The sequence below is a fragment of the Pelophylax lessonae genome, assembly GCF_965119305.1.
Source record: "Pelophylax lessonae genome assembly, chromosome: 4".
NCBI classification, from domain to species: Eukaryota; Metazoa; Chordata; class Amphibia; order Anura; family Ranidae; genus Pelophylax; species Pelophylax lessonae.
In genome coordinates, this window is record NC_138771.1 from 289,359,358 (window position 1) to 289,380,678 (window position 21,321).

At 41.1% G+C, this 21,321-nt stretch overlaps 1 protein-coding gene across 1 annotated transcript in view; it reads right to left on the reverse strand.

The window, feature by feature from the left end:
• Positions 1-1,827: 1,827 nt before the first annotated feature.
• The window catches only part of ACSS3 (acyl-CoA synthetase short chain family member 3), a 220,542-nt gene continuing 201,048 nt past the window's right edge, over positions 1,828-21,321 (reverse strand). Inside the window, exons 13-17 of the mRNA XM_082255186.1 lie at positions 13,846-13,927; positions 12,516-12,638; positions 5,148-5,247; positions 4,585-4,760; positions 1,828-1,946 (exon numbers count right to left, since the gene is read on the reverse strand). Of these exons, the coding sequence (XP_082111312.1) occupies positions 1,878-1,946; positions 4,585-4,760; positions 5,148-5,247; positions 12,516-12,638; positions 13,846-13,927 (550 nt within the window). The 3' untranslated portion in view covers positions 1,828-1,877. The remainder of the gene's footprint in view (positions 1,947-4,584; positions 4,761-5,147; positions 5,248-12,515; positions 12,639-13,845; positions 13,928-21,321) is intronic.

Below are 21,321 nucleotides of genomic sequence, written 5' to 3' on the forward strand. Positions count from 1 at the left end.
CATCCTTACCATTACAGAGAGGGGCCCGCGTTCACCACAAGACCCGTCAGGGGGAAAGGGGGAACATACTACTCACCATACCGGAACCAGGCGGGCGCCAACTCCTGACAGTACCCCTCTCCACCGAGGTAGGAGGGCTGTCGACCAATACGGACGCCGTGACTCATGGTCTTTGCCGTTTCAGCGAGACGTTTAACTCGCAGGGTCAGTCCCCGTCCAGTGGGACTATGTCGCGGCCGACCCAGCACGGAGCTATGGCCTGCACGCCCTTGTAGGCTGAACTGGGGTGACCACTGGATCTCAACATCCAGCCCGTCGCCCAGTTCAGCTTTCTTGCTTGAAGATCTCACAGGAACACTGGAGAAAAAAAGCTGTCTAAAAAATCTTTTCTAAGAAAAAAATCCTGCCAGGACCGAAGATCCCAGCAAGGTATCTAGGTCCTTACTCCTAACTAGACAGAAAAAAACTGATTTGCTAGAGCAGGAAGTGAGAGGATATACCCTCTGGGACTGCCCCTAGGGTGTGGCCAGAACGTTTTCTTTCCTGTCTAGTCCTACTCCTGTAGAGGGCAGCATAACCCGAGGGTGTTGAATCACCGAGGACTACGTCTGTCAATGAGCGATAGAGAAATGCCTGGTCCTCAGAACAGGAAATTGGCACGACTCTTAGGGAAAACTGTGACTTTGATCCATTGCACTGTGAGTTGGCTTAGGAAGGGGTTGAATCAAAAATTGTTTTATATTTGCCTGAAGTTGGGTTTTATGTTAATTGCCTAAATGAAAGTATGTTGTATTCTATACCCTGATCTTTCTCATAATGTACTAGAGTGAGATGACCAAGCTATAGTATTCCATCTATTAAAGTGTTACTAAACCCAGGACTCTGCATTCATTATATATGATCTCCCACAGTACACAGAACATGAAAATGCAATTATTTTAGTAAGTATAAACTGCAAAATACCTTTTCTCATCTGCAGTATATAGCGGTCTTATGACTTCTATAAGTGTCTGGTTAAAGCTTGCAGGAGGAGTTTTTATTCCCCCCCCCCCCCCGATTGTCCTATGAGGCTGCAGGACCACTGACCCTCTGTCTGGACAGTGCTGATTGGCCCTGTGCTGATCACATGCACTCTCCCAAGAAAAAAAAAAAAACATCTCTCTAGCAATACACACCAAACTGAGCATATGCGTCTTGCACACTGTTCTATCAGGGGATGGCTTAGGGACAGTGGAAGAAGGGGAGGATTAGAGAAGAAAGGATCAAGCATCCTTTTTACACAATGCAGAGGATTAACCCCTTAGGATCCACAGTGAGTATACCAAGCATGCTTTATTGCATATACAGACTAATTTTACGGTTATGGGTTTAGTAACACGTTAACCATGGATGGGTGTGACGTGGTCAGTTTAGTAGTAAAGTGATCATCCTTCCAGCTTCATGATTATGAAAAAGCGGTTGCTGAGTATTTTAAAGCACTCATTTTGCCATGAGCTAAAAGCATAACTAATGCACAGGCTTTCTAAAAGTTATTTTTTTCTTTATATCATCCTATAAGCCTGGTTTGTAAAATTTCAGACGCACACAAATTCAGAATCTGGTTATCTCAAATGTCTGGTAAGGGCTTCACCCAATGACAACAGCACCTAAACATTTACATCAAAAAGTTATAATAAGTTTTATTTGAAAATATATCATCAAATATGAGAGTCAAAATGAGAGGTAGCTGTTCATGGAATTTCAGAATATGACCACATAAAAATATTCTACCAGTTACAGCCAACTGATTTGTATTTCTTTAGCTCTTGTAGTAGACCACGCTAAACAGAAAGGAAAAGGTATTTCTCTTTATCAAAACCACTAAAACTTGCCTTCATTCATAATTTTGCTTTTACAACATCTTCTAAAACTTTAAAAACATCTGGATCCTCAATAGTTGAACCAATCTAGAAAAGAATTACAAATCAAAGAAGCACAATTAAATGTAAAGTCAATAGTGTTATTTGGTTATCAACATATAATACAACAAAATGGAGGTCAGGTTAAAAAAAAAAAAGCTCAATCCATAGAATTACCTTCAAGTTCCTGGTACAGCAACTGTGCAGGGTATGGCACAGATTAGTGCCAGTGTAGCTGATTTTATCCCCATGGAGAACTAGTGGTGCATAACCAGTTAACTGAAAGTACTTTTGTTAAAAGTGTTAGGCCCCTTTCCAGCATGCGGACCGTTTGTCTGTTTTTGCATCCATTGACAGATGAAAAATGGACATCAATGCATCTTTGTGGAAAAACGGATGATCATCAGTTTATATCCACATTCGTCAACATCAATTTTTTGGAATGGATCAAAGCCCTATAGTTGTTCCATTACAAAAACATAATGGATAAAGAAATGGATGTAAAACGGACAAATGGTTCATTTTTGCATCTATTTTTTCAGTGGTTATAAGGAGCCAGCCCCCGCTGGCATCCTAACATTCAGTGACTCATCCCTGCTGTCAATGGGGATTCCCGCTGACAGCACAGACTGAATGCAGTGGGGGGGGGGGGGCAGTGTGTATACAACAGACAAGGCAGGGGAGTGGGCAGTATGTGCAGAGAGAAGCAGTGTTTACAGGGAGGGGGTAGTGTGTACATACAGGCTATGTTACTTGCCAGCTCTGACTGTCATTGCTGGCTCTTTGTTTAATTTAAAATAAATGAGAAGGAGCTAACATTTGGCCCTGTCGCTGAAGTAGAGAAAGGAGTGACCCTGCCCCTTTTTTACTGCTCTTCTCCTTGCACACACTGACTCCCCCCCACTCCCATTTTCCATAAAGAGGACCTGTCCCCCCCATTACGCTATCACACAGGAGGCTATTGGTCCCCTATGTGATAGCAATAAAGTCATGTTTAAAAAAAAATGTTAAAAGAAAAACATTAAGGGGTCACATAAAAAAAAAAAGTTTGAGCCTCCCCACCCCCACATACGCACGTGTACATACTAAAACTCGTGCATTGGAGCAGCTACTTATAAAAAAACGGCAATTACATTACACATGTAGCCACAGTGAGATCAATAATTCTGAGTAACTCTAAACCAGGGATCCTCAAACTATGGCCCTCCAGCTGTTGCTGAACTACACATCCCATGAGGCATTGTAAAACTCTGACATTCACAGACATGACTAGGCATGATGAGAATTGTAGCTCCTGAACAACTGGAGGCCAAAGTTTGAAGACCCCTGCTTTAAAAAAATGGAGTGTAGGGGATTTAAAAGCATCGCCTATGGAAAATATAGGGTATTGAAGTTTGTTTGCTGTTTCACGGGCATATGCAGTTTTAAGGCTTGATATGTTGGGTATGTACTTACTCGATGCAACTTTTATATTTTACCAAAAAATTGGGGAATTTATTGCGTTTGTTTGCCCTAAAATTAACTTAAATGTATTTTTGATTGACATTTTGCATTTCATAAACGGTTGCTCTAATATCATGTGACATAAAAAATTGGAACTACCACAGATCTATTCTCTAGGATATCTGCTTTCAGAAAATATATAATGTTTTGTGAGTTTTAAGACCCCTTTTACAGGAGAGATCTGATTGGGTCCACCTGTCAGTTTTTCAGGTGGACCCAATCGGTCCCTCCAGTCTCCTATATGGAGCGGCAAGTCCATTGACTCTGCCAACACTTGATCCGATCCACTAAAAACAGACATCCGTCCGGCGGATCGGTTCGGATGGCAGTCGGGTGTAAATGGACAGGGGGTCTGTGTACATCTGATCGCCTATAGAGGTGAGTGGGCTGTGTCTGCTCTACATAAGCAGGGCGGACACGGACCAGCCATCCACCAGCTAAGTGAGGATCAGCGAACAGATTCCACACTGAGCAGGCAGACTCCAACTAAGCCAACTAAGCCTGCCCTCTGTGGAAGTGGCCTAAGGACTACAGCTAGTGGATGTAAAAACTGATAGTAAACTGATGAAAAACTGATGTAAACTGAATATTGTTTTTCTTTGAAAAAACATGACTGAACTGATGAAGCAGGCGGACCACCCATGTGAAAGGGCCCTTAGGCCCCTTTTAGATGGAGCACAATCCATCTAAACAGATCCACTTGCTCAGTGGGGGATCTCTCCGCTGAGCAGGCGGATGACAGGTCTGTGTCCACTCCGCTATGCAGAGAGAACATGATCAAGTCGGCTGCTCTTTATGGGGCGGTCAGATGGAAGTGGAATATATGTCCGTTTCCATGTGGTTGTCATCCCATCCAACCCACTGGACAGATGGCGAACGTAACCTCATCCGTCTATTTTTAGCGGAAAGGATCTGATACAGGCGGGTCACAATGGACACATGTCCGCTGAAATCTGCCTCCCCATAGAGGACAATGGGTGGTCTGGTCGGGGACACCTGAAAAACAGACAGGCGAACCCGTTTGGTCCACTGATGTGAATGGGGCCTTAAGTTGCTGCATTTGTAAACCACTTCGTATTCAATTTTATCAAGATTTCTGTGTGTCAGCCCGATTTACTGCTATCCATTTATTATTTTACTTAACAATTACATAATTATTTGCACACATTTCCAAACCATTTACCTTATATGGCTTGCCATTTACAAGTGAAGCCAATGTGGCGCGAGGAATCTTTCCAGAACGTGTTTTAGGTAGCTGCTTAACAACAATCACTTTCCTAAAAGCTGCTACTGGTCCAATATGTTCTCGGACTTGTAACACGATTTCATTTGCCAGTTTCTCTTCTGTAGTGTCCACACCTGCAACACATATGAAATGGCCATTGTATAGCTTATTTTTTACCTTGAGAACAAAAGAATAGACTTCACATTTTGGTATAGAGCAAGAAAAGTAATTCTTCCAGCATGTTCACATTTCTATACCTATACACTATTTGTCATACAAACTTAGGTTTTCAGGTATAGTTGGTCCAGAGATAAACACAAATAATACACAGAAGATCTTTGGCCATTAATTTGTTGGGTTTGTTACAACTGCAATCTCATTATACAGAAATAAGCTAATGCTGCAAGTAGTCCATAAAAATCTTGCCCCACATGCACTATTTAGTACATGTGTATTTTAAATGACATTTTAGCATGACACACTTAATATACAAGGTACAGTCAGAGCAAAGGAGTCCTTACCATTTCGCAGAACACAAAGTGCCAGCGGAACATGTCCTTTCAAGGAATCCTCTAAGCCTACCACAGCACAGTCTACCACAGACTTGTGCATCAACACAGACTGCAATGTTAAAAGAAAATGAATTAATAAATAAAGTGGACATATCACTAAAATTCACTCTTTACAAATATTACATGATAATGGTAAAAATACCTCTCCCTTGTCATGGATATAAATATGAAGCTCATGGGTCCTATTATATGATCCAAATCATGGGCAAAGATCACATACTGTAATCTTTGACTACAGGAGCATAGTGTTTTTGGGTGTTCTTCGAAACAGCAGAGAGCTTCTGAAATCCAAATGAACATGAAACACTGCAACAAGCTCCACTGTCAGGTTTTCCCGGGGACTCTCTCCCTGCCGGGTGCAGCTCCCCAAGGTCTTTTTTTGCTCAAACATCAACTGGATAAGAAGAAAGGATGGAAGTGCACACCCAAATCAACTCAGTTTCAAGTATGACAGAAAGGCTTCGGATTCATCCCCCCCCAAGCCATGACCCTGTTAACGCGTTTCACCTGTCATGGGCTTAATTGTAGAGGGGCGAAACCTTTATTACCTAGTAGAGGGGGTCTGTTTTTAATCAAAGAGACCCCTTTCTGGTATACCTACAGGAATTTAGACCATTGGCCATGCACAACAAATAATCAAAACTTCAGGTACATTACAGTTTCTTCTTGCATGTATTACAGTGAGGGGAAAAAAGGATTTGATCCCCTGTGGATTTTGTAAGTTTGCCGCCCACTGACAAAGAAATGATCAGTCTATAATTTTATTGGTAGGTTTATTTTAACAGTGAGAGACAGAACAACAACCAAAAACTCCAGAAAAAAAGCATTTACAAAAGATATAAATTGATTTGCATTTTAATGAGTGAAATAAGTATTTGACCCCTTCGCAAAACATGACTGTACTTGGTAGCAAAACCCTTGTTGGCAATCACAGAGGTCAGATGTTTCTTGCATATGGTATATTTTGTGATATTTATAGGCTATCAACTGTGTTGTAGATGTAGAAAAAAAAAAAAAAAAAGCACCCAAATGTCAGACTGTACAGGCCAGAAACCAGGAGTTTGAATTGAATAAAAATTTAAATTGTATTAAGTGTATCACATTAAAACAACAACAAAGCCTAGATAAAACCCCAATGGTACCGGGGAGTTATACACTTAAGCCAGACGAGAGAAAGTGCTGTTGAAGTTGTACTCATGCTCCAATGTGTTTCGCCATATTGCTTCTTCAGGGCTTATGAGGAAAACACAGTAAATATATACAAAGAAACAACATCCCGCATAAGGAATACACCGTCTCCTGGCCAGAACTGGGTAATCGGTTTGATTTTTGACCCAGTTCTGGCCAGGAGATGGTGCATGGCGGTATTCCTGATGTTGACGTTTGGTCCACACATTCGGTTATCCGTGCTGCTGGGGCAGCTTATGCCCCTGCATTGTTGGCCGCCCTTTTAAGGCAGATGATGTGTTGGGAGCCTGGGCTCGGGGCCACGTGCATGCTCAATTCACATTGCGGCCCCAATTCACATTGCGACCGTGAGATGGTTGGCACATTCTAGCCGTGCATGCCCAGAATGTGTGGACCGCTCTATCCATGAGAGGGACGTGCGGCGCTCTGATGCGGGCCTCTCACATGATAGTCACCAGCTGGTCTCAATGAGACCGATGAACACGTGCCCCCTGGGGCGTTACTACCTGATGAGGGGAGTATTTAAGATGGCGGTGGGAATAATTAGACCAGCGGTGTTTGGATGGAGCAGGCCTTATGATTCACTTATTCATGATAGGTACCAACATTATGCCTTTTCCATTCTGGAGATTATTTTCTGGGTATGTATAGGGCCAAGCTTGTCCTGGGAGCTCTTTTGTTTAGTTTTGTCATTGTTCTGGGATGAATTCAGCAAACATCTATCTGCCGATCATCATCTGAATATGGATAGCTCACAGGTCTCTAATGAGGGATAGACATTTGCTGGATATAGAAGTAAGTTAATTAGGGTTGATTGAAGGAGGCCAAAGCGGGGTACATGTAAGTTGCTATGCGGCAGATTATGTGCATATATTCGTTTGATATTTATAGATACTGGATATAGCTGGATCTGCTAAAGGGGATATTGATTTGTACTATCAGGAAGAAAGGGCAGTTTTAAAGGTATGCTTTTGGGCTATGGTTGGCTCAATTTTTGATACTCACCTGATACATTATACTTATAGGTGCATTCTTAGAAGAATGCTGAATTATTGGGTTTATGTGTTCCTTTGTCACTTTCTTTCTTTTAGATGCACCACATATTCTTATATATTGGGTCTACTTTTTGAGCTCTGGGTCCGATGATTTATGGTATATTGCCCTTGCATAGCCTTACATGTATTTTGCTTGATCCATGCTATACGGATTGTCTTCGTACTAGCAACTAGCTATTCTACAAATGTAGATAGTCCCCAAGTGTCTACTCTTGATGCTCCGGCGCCCTGCCCAGGGAATAATTTATCTGGTATTGCCCTGCATGAAGGTGGGTCTGGTTGAACAAACAGAGTACTAGAAATGATGTTGGCTTTATGTAACCTACATTGAAGTTTTTTAAAAATGATGTTGTTTCTTTGTAGATATATGCTGTGTATTCTTCATAAGCCCTGACAAAGCAATGTGGTGAAACGCATTGGCGCATGAGGACTGCTTCTACAGCACTTTATCTCACCTGGCTTAAGTGTATAATTTCCCAGTACTATTGGTTTTATCTAAGCTTTGTTATTGCTTTAATGTGATACACCTAATAAAATTTTAATTTTTATTCAAATCAAACTTCTCATTTCTGGCTTGAACAGTCTGATATTTGGGTGCTCTCTTTTTTCTTTCTACATAGACGTTTCTTGTAGTTGGCCACCAGGTTTGCACACATCTCAGGAGGGATTTTGTCCCACACCTAATTGCAGATCCTTTCCAAGTCCTTAGGGTTTTCGAGGCTGATATTTGATATCTCAAACCTTCAGTTCCCTCCACAAATTTTCTATGGGATTATGGTCTGGAGACTGGCTAGGTAACTCAAGGACCCTAATGTGCTTCTTCTTTAGCCACTCCTTTGTTGCCTTGGCCATGTGTTTTGGGTCATTGTCATGCTGGAATACACATCCACGACCCATATTTAATGCCCTGGCTAAGTGGAGGAGGTTCTTACCCAAGATTTGACGTTACATGGCCCTGTCCATCATCCCTTTGATGCGGTGAAGTTGTTCTGTCCCCTTAGCAGTAAAACCCTCAAAGCATAATGTTTCCACCTCCATGTTTGACAGTGGGGATGGTGTTTTTGGGGTCCTAGGCAGCATTCCTCCGCCGCCAAACAAGGCGAATTGATTTGATGCCAAAGAGCTTGATTTTGGTCTCATCTGACCACAACACTTTCACCCAGTTCTCCTCTGAATCATTTAGCTGTTCATTAGCAAACTTTAGATGGCCCTGTGCTTTCATGAGCGGGGGGGAACTTGCGGGCGCTGCAGGATTTCAGTCCTTCACAGGGTAGTGTGTTACTAATGGTTTTCTTGGTGACTATGGTCCCAGCTGCCTTGAGATCATTGATAAGATTCTTCCGTGTAGCTCTGGGCTGATTCCTCACCGTTCTCATTAATTGAAACTCCAGGTGAGATGGGGCCCCAGACCAAGGGAGATTGACAGTTATTTTGTGTGTCTATTCTATTTGCAAATAATTGCACCAACTGTTGTCAACCTCTCACCAAGCTGCTTGGCCATTCCAGCCTTATGTAGGTCTACAATCTTGTCTCTGAGATCCTTGGACAGCTCTTTGGCCTTGGTCATGGTGCAGAGATTGGAATATGATTGATTGATTGATTGATTGCTTCTGTGGACAGGTGTCTTTTATACAGATGACAAGCCGAGATTAGGAGCTCCATTCCCTTTAAGAGAGTGCTCCTAATCTCAGCTCATTCCTCTATAGAAGACACCTGGGAGCCAGAAATATTGCTCATTGATAGGGGATCAAATACTTGTTTTACTCATTACAATGCAAATCAATTTAGAACTTTTTTGAAATGCATTTTTCTGGATACTTTAGTTGTTACTCTGTCTCTTACTGTTAAAATAAACCTACCATTGAAATTATAGACTGATCATTTCCTTGTCAGTGGGCAAACATCCAAAATCAGCAGGGGATCAAATACTTTTTCCCGCACTGTACCTTATAATCAACCCCCCACATACATTACAAACTGAGTCCCGTGCCGTGACCGTCGGCTCCCGTGCGCGTGTGCGGGAGTGACGTCACCGCGGCTCCGGCCAATCAGATGGGCGGATGCCGCGATCCCCAAAGACGGGCGACTGGACATGTCGCCCGTCATACAGGTGAGTGGGCGGCGCGGCGGGGGCTCGTTCTAAGGTAAGTATTTCATAATGAGCTAGTATGCGATGCATACTGAGCAGCACGAAATGCCAGCAGAATGCTTGGATGTATAGGGAGAGGTATAAGCAGTAGAAAGAGAGAAGTGCTTATGCCGCTGTACAGAACACTGGTGAGACCTCACTTGGAGTATTGTGCGCAGTACTGGAGGCCATATCTCCAGAAGGATATAGATACTCTGGAGAGAGTTCAGAGAAGAGCTACTAAACTAGTACATGGATTGCAGGAAAAAACTTACCAGGAAAGGTTAAAGGACCTTAACATGTATAGCTTGGAAGAAAGAAGAGACAGAGGGGATATGATAGAAACTTTTAAATACATAAAGAGAATTAACTCGGTAAAGGAGGAGAGCATATTTAAAAGAAGAAAAACTACCACAAGAGGACACAGTTTTAAATTAGAGGGGCAAAGGTTTAAAAGTAATATGAGGAAGCATTACTTTACTGAGAGAGTAGTGGATGCATTGAATAACCTTCCTGCAGAAGTGGTTGCTGCAAATACAGTGAAGGAGTTTAAGCATGCATGGGATAGGCATAAGGCTATCCTTCATATAAGATAGGGCCAGGGACTATTCATAGGATTCAGATATATTGGGCAGACTAGATGGGCCAAATGGTTCTTATCTGCCGACACATTCTATGTTTCTATTATGTTTTTCTCTTTCAGGTTACAAAATATATATATATATATGGGTTTACAACCTCTTTAAAAGGCCCTAAGTATATTAAAATATAACAATTTTATTGATACATGTCTAAAAATTTGCCTATATGGCAAATGTATTTTATATGATCTCTATTTGTCTCTTTTTTTTTCATGTATTGTTTTTTTTTTTTTTGTGTGTATTGTCTATGTTTGTATTCCTAAACTGCTGTGCATTTGGAAACACATGTACACATGATAGCTAATGATGATATTACAATCATATGTTTTGATTATATACAGAGTACTGAATTATTAGCTCCAGAAGAAGCTTTCCAAGCGAAACATGTTGAGCAACCTGGCTTTATGAATATTCTGTATATTTATCATCACATCAACCAATCTCGATGGACGGCAGTACACACACCTGTCATCTTGTGTGAGATCCTGTGGATGTGAAGTATCTCAAAATACCACAATTAGTATTGTTTGTGTGTGTGTTTATACTTTATCACTGTATTATGGAGGCTACATATTCTGACGCCTTTCTTGAGGCGAGTCATTTATGTTTGTGATGTATTTTTAGTCATGTATCAATAAAATTGTTAGATTTTAATATACTCAGTGCCTTTAAAGTCCATGTTTCTCATATGAGGGTGTGGTGTTTCCCACAACAAGCAACCATCCCACCTACCATGACCAAGGCAAGGGAGGATATAAGTTGGGGTTCCTAAAGTGTGCACCACCCTTCCACTGAGAGAAAATATAAAAAGGTCAACCTTCCATGAGGACCTTGGAAATCCTCTTTAATAAATGAAAACACCACAGTTGGCCATCACTATAGTAAAAGGTGTCCTTTGTATCCTCAAAATGTTGTCTCTTAACTGGGGCCACATGTTGATTTATCAATAAGGATTTTCACGCTGCTCTTAGATTTTTCTTTTGTATGGTGCACTTGACCACCACATCTAAATATCCAATAGGCTACACATAATTATGTGTGTGGGATGGTGTGGAATTTGTGCTGTCCTCAGAGCCTGTAAACATTTTTTTCAGAAGACCTGTGCAGCAGGCAGTCACAAGGTACCATGTACAAAAGAGGGACATAATGTACCACGTATAACAGCTTGTATCAGAGATATGAAACATTGTAGGAGCTGGTTAAATCACTGTGTTTAACAGAGAGACGTGAAGTATCGCCTGCAATAGGCAATAGAAACTGCATGTAATGAAAAAAACATGAAGAAGCATTTGTAATACACAAATATAAATCACTATGTGCAAGATGGATGACACAAAGCATATAAGAGGTAAAGGGCACTGCATATATGGTAGCAGACATAAGGCATAATATGCGAGTGCTGCTGAGTAACTGTATATAACACAGAAGCATCAGACACTGTAGGGTTGATTTGCTAAAGGCAAATAGACTGTGCACCTTGCAATGTGCAGTTGCACTCTGCATGTGTAATTGCTCCAGAGTTTATTAAATCAGCAGAAGCTCTGCTAACTTCCATCATCTGGGAGTAAAAATGCATTTTTTTTTTGTTTTTAATTTTCATTGCACGTGATTGGGTATTGTTTACAAAGTTAAGCTTTACCTAATTTACTAAGTTCTGGAGCAACTAGTCTAGTAGCCTTTAGTAAATCACCCCCATTGTGTAATAGAGAAGCAGGAAGTACTGTGTGTAGGATAGTTGAATGAGCCATGTAACAGAGGAGTATGAGGCACTTTTTCAAAGAATACAAGAATGCATAATACAGAGGTATAAAGCCTCTTGTGCAATAGAGGCATAAACACTACATGCATTACTAAGATGAGGTACTGCATGAAATGCAGAGACATAAATCACTATGGGCAACACAGTAAAGGGGGCAATGTGTATAACACAGTTATGAAGCACTGCAAGTTACATGAGGCACTGGATGTTATACCCCATAGATAATGGAGTAACATGCCATCAATGGCATTATGTCTCACTAAACAATACCTGTAAATTCTACCAATAAGTAAAAGAAGTGAGCAGCTTCAGTAGGTTGCCATCTCACCCAAATGTTTATCTTCTCGAAAAAAACAAAAAAAAGACCAGGAATAAAAATAACTGTTTAGACAACCAAGGTGATAGCTAAGGGTCTTCAAGGCTAATGGGCAATTTGGCACCAACATTCATAACAAATAAATAACTACAGATTTTCTATTAAAAAGCCTGCAAAAAAAAACACTTTTTAAAAAAAAAAATATACAATTAATACTACTTTTAGGTTACCTCTTCTATTGCTCCTGCAGAAAGCCTATGACCTGCTACGTTTATGACATCATCGACCCGGGACATGACATAAACATAGCCATCTTCATCCATATATCCTGCATCCATTGTATCATAATACCCCTAGAAAACAGATAAAACAAGTAAAGACATTATCCAACCATTTTATATCCACCCTAAAGTACTTCTGTATGTGAAAAATAAATATGCCAGTGAGATTACAGAAAATGAGTTCATGATCATGAGCTTTTCACCTGTTGCTGTAAATTGACCATTCCTTCCCAGTGTAATCACAGTGCAGTGACCAATCATGCCTGGCAAATCCAGATATTTTACAATCTGTATAAAATCCTATGTAGCTTACTGTTTATTGCTTTTTTGCAGCTTTTATAAAATGTACTTTTAATTGACTTTTTACTACAATGAAACCCACACTTTCATCTAAGCATTAAACGGTCTTAGAGACATTTCTATAACATGAACCACATGGAACAATAGATTCCAATGGGGTGTTTTTTCTTATTTTTACAACTGTAGGCTAAAGCCCCGTACACACGCACAGATTGTTGGCCAACTGATCGGCCAACTTTTGTCCAGTGTTGTTTGTTGGTTGAAATGTGCTCTAGACTTGCACTGGACTTTTGTTGGCCAACAAAAACCAACTTCAGAAGTGATGTCATGTTCTGGTTGACTTTCAGTGTGTTTTTTCTTCTCTGAGCATGCCCAGTCTTGCTCATCTGATTTTTGTCTGCCGAAATCTGTACTGACTGAGGAACAATCGGCCGTTCTGTTGTTGGCCAACAAAAATTTTATAGCATGCACACCAGATTTTTTTCGGCCGAAAATTCGCACTTGGTTGTTGGAAGCATCATACTAACAAGCCTACAATCGGCCAATCGGACGTTGGCCGACAATTTACGGCCAACAATCTGTGCGTGTGTACAGGGCTTTAGCTGTTAGCCAAGAGTTCAGCTTTAAGGCAGTAGTGTTTATCATTACTTGCATCCTTTACAATGATTAAGACTCTCCTCTCACTGCTATGTGACAGAGCTGGGCATCTAAACAGCCAGTCACCATAGCTGTCACATTAAAGGAATGGGATGGAGTCCCATGCCCTGCCCTTGGAAGCTGAATCAATTGGTGAAGAAGGGAAAGAAAGGTTTGTGTTGCTGGTGGGGCCAGCATTACTGTAAAGTGAACTTGTTGCTTTGTCTTGCATGACAAAATCACAGGTTCACTTTAAGGGACGTTATGCTGCCAAAAAAGAGAAGGTTAATCCATGGTAGAAATTTTACTATTACATCATGGACTCCTGGCAAATTACACTTACTGGAAACTTTGTGAAGTAGAGATTTCTAAACATTTCTTCATTTTCCCATAGTGTGGAAAAAGCCCCAGGAGGCAAAGGTAATCTGGGGAATTAAAAATCAGAAATATGAGAAACATCAATTTGCAATCAGATTCCAGTATAAAAAGGATTTTATCTACACCTAGTGCAGTGTGAACATTCAGCCTGTCAACAAAGATTAACAATACGCTGAAAAGCAGACCACGTGGAGAAGAGAGGGTGGCATCAGGGCATCTGCTAGATTTTCATTCTGTTTTCCACAGCTGGCTGGCTGGAATCACATGGAATAGGGATTAGGCAGGACTTGGCTAAATTAATGCAGGGGTTGTAGTTTCTAATCTTTTTTGTCAGTAAATCAATTTCCCTCCTTAGAGTGCACTGGAATATACGTATCAAGTTGGATTTCTAGCATAATTGCCCACAATTGAAAATATGGCTTCACAATGGACGGCCTGTGGGGTTACACTTTTGCCCCTATGCTTTCTTATGTTTAAGCCTGGGTTTCCGTGCATTCAATTTGCATGACAGGAGAGTGTGTCCGGCTCTCAATGGAGCTAGTTCACACACCTCCGGGGTGGTCATGGCCCACATTTGAAAAGGGTTTTTGGCTCTGAATCAGGTGCAAATTCAGGCAGAAATTTGGACTTGATTCACACCTGAATCTGTGAACAGGGATGCACCGGACCCCCTGATGTTTACCGCGGCAAGTGTGAACCCAGCCTTAGGGGAAACAGGGCTATGGGTACACTAAGGAGAAGCTGAAGTAAATTAAACTCCTTTGTTGATGTCAGTGGAAAGAAAAAATCAATCACGTTGTTTGTTAATGGCTCAGCATAGTTGGCAATCATTGGGATAAAATAAGTTCCCTTATTGGTATTACTAGGATTACATAGTAGGATAAAAAAAACTCAACATTGCTGGTGTCATTAAAGTAAGACAAGCCCCATACTGTGTCAGTTGGAGTAAAATAAGTCCCATATTGTTGGTGTCAGTGGGAGTAAAACTAAACTCCAATCTTTGGTGTGTTTGGGAGTAAAATGAGCCTCACCATAGTGTCAATGGGGGTAAAATAGGCCCCATATTGTTGACGTCAGTGGGATAAAACTAAAGAATATGTTCACTATTTGTTTTTAGAAAAAATAATAAAAGCATATATTTTTGGAGAGAATTTGCATTCATTATTTTTTCCTTCAGGAGTCTGGAAAGTATTGCACCCATGATCAGTGGATCAAGGGTGCAATGTCAGGCTTTTACAGACAAGCCCTGCAGCTTTCAGCCTATACCTGCATACTGTATGAGCTGTCAGTTTGAAAGCTGCAGGGCTTGTGATTGAGCTACAAGGGTGCTCATCAGCACCCTCACAGTTCATTCAGAATTTCAAGCTGTCTGCCACAGTGGATGATGGTACTTGTAGTTCATTTATTCACAGGAAACTGAATGACAAGGCCTAGTGGATGGAATTTTTGGAATCGTGACAGTGGAAGCTGGGAGAAGATGCCCTGCCCGCTGTCACACTAAGAGGCAGCAGGAGCTTGAACATGCTACATGTTCCAAAAGTTGAACTTATCCTATAATTGAATATTGCTGGCATCAATAGAAACAAATTTAACACGCCATTGGCATTTGTGGCAGCAAGATTAACCTCAAATCCTTGGCATCAGTAGGAGCAACCTCACTGCACATGGTTGATTGCAGTGGGAACAAAATTAGCCACAATTCTCTGATGCCTGTGAGAGGAAAAATAAAGCATTGGTGTTGAGTGGACTTATCAAAATGCTCCCAGCACTGCTGCTCTGCCTGTGCTGGGGCTATACTGTGACTTTTGGGCAGGAATTTTCTCTGCAACACAGTTCCAACTGTAGAGCCAGGTACTGTAATTCGGAACATACTATCCCTTAGCACCCCGATGCCACCCTCCAAACACCCAGTGTCCTTGGGGGTACACTTGTCAATTATGGTTCAAGGTAGCAACACACTGGGAGAGTAATATAAAGAATTTGAAACCAAATTTCTCTCAAATTTGTCACAGCCAATCAATTACATTTTCATCTAAAAGTTGAGCTAGAACCTCTCGTGGTTTTTATTCCTCTGGATCAAACAAGTATCTGGGTGGAGCAAATGCTTCTTTGTTGTCCTCAGTCACGCACTGAAGCAATTATGCTCTTCACACTGTACGGTTGATCACTGCAAACAGGCTAACTGCAAAGAAACCAAACATGGGCTTGTGATGACAGCTTTCAAAGCACAGGGAAACAAAAAGGAGGGGAAGGGCCAGGAGGGTAATAAATGGTAGTTACAAAAAATGTCTTTAATGTTTTCTCTCTACACATCTAGTTTTCTAAATGTTCATATTTTGTATGCCTTCCTATAGTTATCAGTTTAGTCTGTCATCAAATCTGACCAATTACAATCATTGGGTATTTGTAATGCCAGGCTTGCCAAACTTTGTTAAAGAACTGGCCATGATGAATGCTAATGCATCTGCCGCAGAAGCAATTGTTTTTATTGGGACCATCAGCAGTTTTGTTAAGTGAAAGCCAAACAAGCATAGAGCAGAAGAAAAAAAAAAAAACTATCCCAGACTGACAACTGAAACAGTGACAATGCCTACTGCTTCAATTGCTTGAAAAAAATCATGATATGGATGAAAGGCTTCTTCTACTGTGTTATTACAGAATGGCATTTCAATTACAGAATATTCATGTCCTTTGCCTGATAGAACCCAAGGGCGATTTTCTTTTTTTTTTTTTCTGGTATGTAGAAACATCACAGATTGCAGGAAATTGCCAAATAAGTACTATGATTTACTAAACTCTTGCTACAAAACAACATGTAACTACCAAAGAAGAACGATCTGTGTGAGTTAAACTTTATTTTGCAATTAGCATTGGATCTAAATGGATTTAACCAATTTAACTCTTGCCCCTGTATACCCCCTCTGGACCAGAGCAATTTTTACTTTTCTGCTATGGGTCTATAGTTATCTTCTAGGATAACTAAGTAATACATATACAGTATACTTTTTTTAGAAAACAAACAAGGATTTTCATTTGGCGATATTGTCTTGCAAAATGATTTTATTTTTTATAGAAACCATAAACAGAAACAAGTAAAAAAAAAAAATTATTTTTATTTTCCTACTTTGAGCAGTGTTAGGGTTCATGCACACTGCTGCTCCTAAACTGATTTTTTTGGGGGGGCTTTAGGCATTTTTTTGCCTAAACCCCTGAATTCCTCTTAATAAAAGCCTAAATTTCTCTCAATAAAAGTCTATGGGGGAGATTTACTAAATGTTAAGCTTATGCCTCGTACACACGCAACGATTGTTGGCCGACCGATCGGCCGTCTTTTGTCCAGTGTTGTTGTGTTGGTTGAAATGTGCTCTAGACTGCACACAAATTTTCTCGGCCAACAAAAACCAACTTCAGAAGTGATGTCATGTGCTGGTTTACTTTCCGTGTGTTTTTTCTTCTCTGAGCATGCCCAGTCTTGCTCATCTGATTTCTGCCGAAATCTGTACTGACTGACGGAAAATCGGCCGTTCTGTTGACGGCCAACAAAAATTTTATAGCATGCACACCAGATTTTGTTCGGCCGAAAAGTTGCAGTCGGTTGTCGGAAGCATCATACTAACAAGCAGATAATCGGCCAATCGGATGGTGGCCGAAAATTCACGGCTAACAATCGTTGCGTGTGTACGAGGCATTAGTCTAAAAGCTTAATTGAACAGGCTGCAGTTAAAAGTGGATTGGTTTCTATGCACAGTTGCACCAGATTCTGTGTGCCCAAGTTTTAGTAAATCTCCCCCATGTGCCATGCATACATAGGCTTTTAGAGGAATTTAGGAGCAGCAGCATTTAGAGGCCGTCAAAGTTCCTGCGTTCAGGAGAGGAGCTTTTGGGCATAAGAATGTCAAACATGCCCAAGCCAAAGGTGTGTTTAGCGCTTGAGCATTTATTCATTTACCTCCACACACGCCAAGATGCTGGGTGTAATCCTAGACTCTGACCTCTCCTTAACCCTCCACATCCAATCACTGGCTACATCTTGCCACCTTAACCTCCACAACCTTTCCATAATTCACTCCTTCCTGACTAACGACACCATAAAACAATGTACTCACGCCTTGGTTATTGCCCGCCTTGACTACAGCAACTCCCTCCTCACAGGCTATCCCCCTCTTCAGTCTATTATGAATGCTGCTGCTAGACCAATACACCTTACTAACCAATCCTTGACTGCTGCTCCTCTCTGCCAATATCTTTACTGTCGTCCCCTAAGCCAAAGTATAAAATTTGAAATACTAACCACAACATACAAGGCCATCCACAACATCACCCCTAGCTACATCACCAACCTCATCTGCAGATATCGCCCAAATTGTCCCCTCCGCTCCTCCCAATACCCCTGCTCTCTAGCTTCCTTGTTACTTCCTCCCATGCTCACCCGCAGGACTTCTCCAGAGCCTTTTCCATCCTCTGGAAATCCCTGCGCCAGTATGTTGAGTCAGTCCCTATCTTGTCTGCCTTTAGGTGATCCCTAAAAACTCTCTTATCTACCCCACCTCCACCTAAGAACTGTCCCTGAATTACCTCCATCAGATCATCCCCCTCAGCTATTACCTTTTGTACCACCTCCCCCTCCCTTTATATTGTAAGCTCTATGAGCAGGTCCCTCCTATTCCTTCTGTATTGAATTGTATTGTAATTGTACTGTCCCCCCCCCCCCCTTTCTACATTGTAAAGAGCTGCGTTGCGTAAACTGTTGTCTATAAATCCTGTATTATAATAATAATAATATAATTAATTTTAAAGGCCGGAATACAATTCTGGACAATAAAATAAATGCCCAATGTCTATGCATGCCTAAAAATGTTTGAAAAACTGCAACTTAGATGCGTTTTCCTGTCAGGAGAAACAGCAGCTACAATAAACCTGTGTGTATGAGGCCTACGTTTTGTGTTGCTGTAGAGCAGTGGTCTCTAAACTGCGGCCCGGGGGCCGGACATGGCCCTTTGCTTGTTTTTGCTTGGCCCTCGGGGCACTATTTCTCCCACTTACAGTATATGAGGAACTATTCCTCCTACTGACACCGAAATTTGCCATAATTACTTCCACTGACATCAGCGATAAAATAAATTTTTCCTCCCACTGACACCAACAATGGGGCACAATTCTTGCCACTGACACCAGTGATGGAGCACTATTCTTGCCACTGACACCAGTGATGGGGCATTATTCCTCCCACTGACACCAATGATGGGGCACTATTCCTCCCTCTGACACCAATGATGGGGCACCATTGCTCCCACTGACACCAGTGATGGGGCACCAATACTCCCACTGACACCAGTGATGGGTCATTATTCCTCCCACTGAAACCAGTGATGGATCACTATTTCTCCCACTGACACCATTGATGGGTCACTATTTCTCCCACTCACACCATTGATGGGACACTATTTCTCCCACTCACACCAGTGATGGGTCACTATTTCTCCCACTGACACCAGTGATGGGTCACTATTTCTCCCACTGACACCAGTGATGGGTCACTATTTCTCCCACTGACACCAGTGATGTGGCACTATTCCTCCCACTGACCCCAATGATGGGGCAATATTCCTCGCAATGACATGAACGATGTGGTATTGCTTGTTCCCACATTAGAACATTTTCCACTCACACTGACCACAGTCCATCCCCCCTAAAGCCCAAAGGAAAGTAAACTGGCCCTATGTTTAGAAACTTTGGAGATCCCTGCTGTGGAGAATAAATATACACTGCAGTTATTTACAAGTTAAAGAACAGGTTTTTGTTTCTGGAATAGTTGGTGCATTTATACAGCAACTCCTGGCGCTCATTTTGACAGTTGGGCATTTCTGGCGAATAAATGGACAGAAATGGCAGCAGGGCAGGACTGGGCATATTTCACATGTCCTGTTTAAGGACATTTGCAAAAGAGCCACAACTGGTTCATTTCGTTTTTTCTTTATATGCTAATCAATGGAAAGACACTCTTTCATGTCAAAGTCAAAACTGATCTCTGCAAAGCGATTTCAATTATACTGCAGTCAGGTATTTTGTGTTTTTTGCATTGTAATTAAACGTCCCTCAAGCCAGCATTTAATAGATACATCCTGAGTCTACGTGGATAATTCTCTATCTGCATGGCATATTTGGACACTGCAGTTTATCTCTTCAAAACTGTCAGGTTGCATAGGAATTATAAGTGAAAGACTTTTTTTTAAAAGTGTATATCAAGCCAAAAAAAATTCTCTTGCATAAAACTCCATGTTTTGTTTCTATAAAATATACATGTACAGAAATCCTGCTTATTCTGCCAGAAAACACGTGAGCTCCTAACTTCCTGTGCATGTTTGCCTGTAAGAGTGCATCTTAATGACTTGAGGAACAGCATGTTACATCCCCTTCCTGTCCAGGCCTTTTTTTCGGCTTTGAGCGCTGTGTACCCAAAATAATTTTAGATCACATTTGTACAGATAGATTTTTCTTCTAGTGGCATTTAAAGCAGTATTAAACTCAAAAGCAAGTAGTTATTTTATTCCTGATGATGCCTTTCCAGTGAAATGCATTGAGGTATCCAAGTGACATCATGTCCGGTTCATGGCAGGTCCTAGTGGGGTGGAACGCACGCTGTTTGCGGAGCAGCGATTCCTTACTTTATCGATTTATGCATGCAGAGAGTGCCATTGGAGGCACTTCTAAATGTGAGTGTATCTGGATTTTACTTCCTATTGAATTTTTTAATAAAGGGCATTACACAATGAGGTCTTCTTAATCTTTTCTTGAGAGAATATATCCCTGGATTGTGACACTCCCTATATTGTATTTTGGCTACCACAAGTGGATTTGCCTTCCAGCTAAAGGGACACTACAGGCACTATAGGTGGCCTGAATGCATTTGGTGAGTGGCCAATTTTGCACTAGGTGGTGGAACAAGCTACACCAGCACAAAGTTTTTTAATATGAACACCACTCACTCATTATAACCATCTTGGATGGACTTTTTGAATTGATCACCATTTGTTAGATTTTAAATTTTTTTAGAAAATACATTGGGCACTTTAATCACTTTCAGAAGTGGCACTGGGTTGTGCGTGTAGTTATCGTTGCACTTTTTTGTTGAATACACCCATATTCTTAGATTGTAAGCTCTAACGAGCAGGGCCCTCTGATTCCTACTGCATTAAAGTGTATTGCATTTGTACTGTCTACCCTCAAGTTGTAAAGCGCTGCGTAAACTTTCGGCGCTATATAAATCCTATATAATAATAATAATAATAATAATAATAATATTAATCTGCACATTTATTTATTGTTAATATTTTTTTATTCATCTGCACATTTGTTAATTTTATGTAGCATCATTTTTATGTATGTCTGTATCTGCACTATTATTCAATTTGTAGAAGATTTTTGATGCATTGTATAGTTC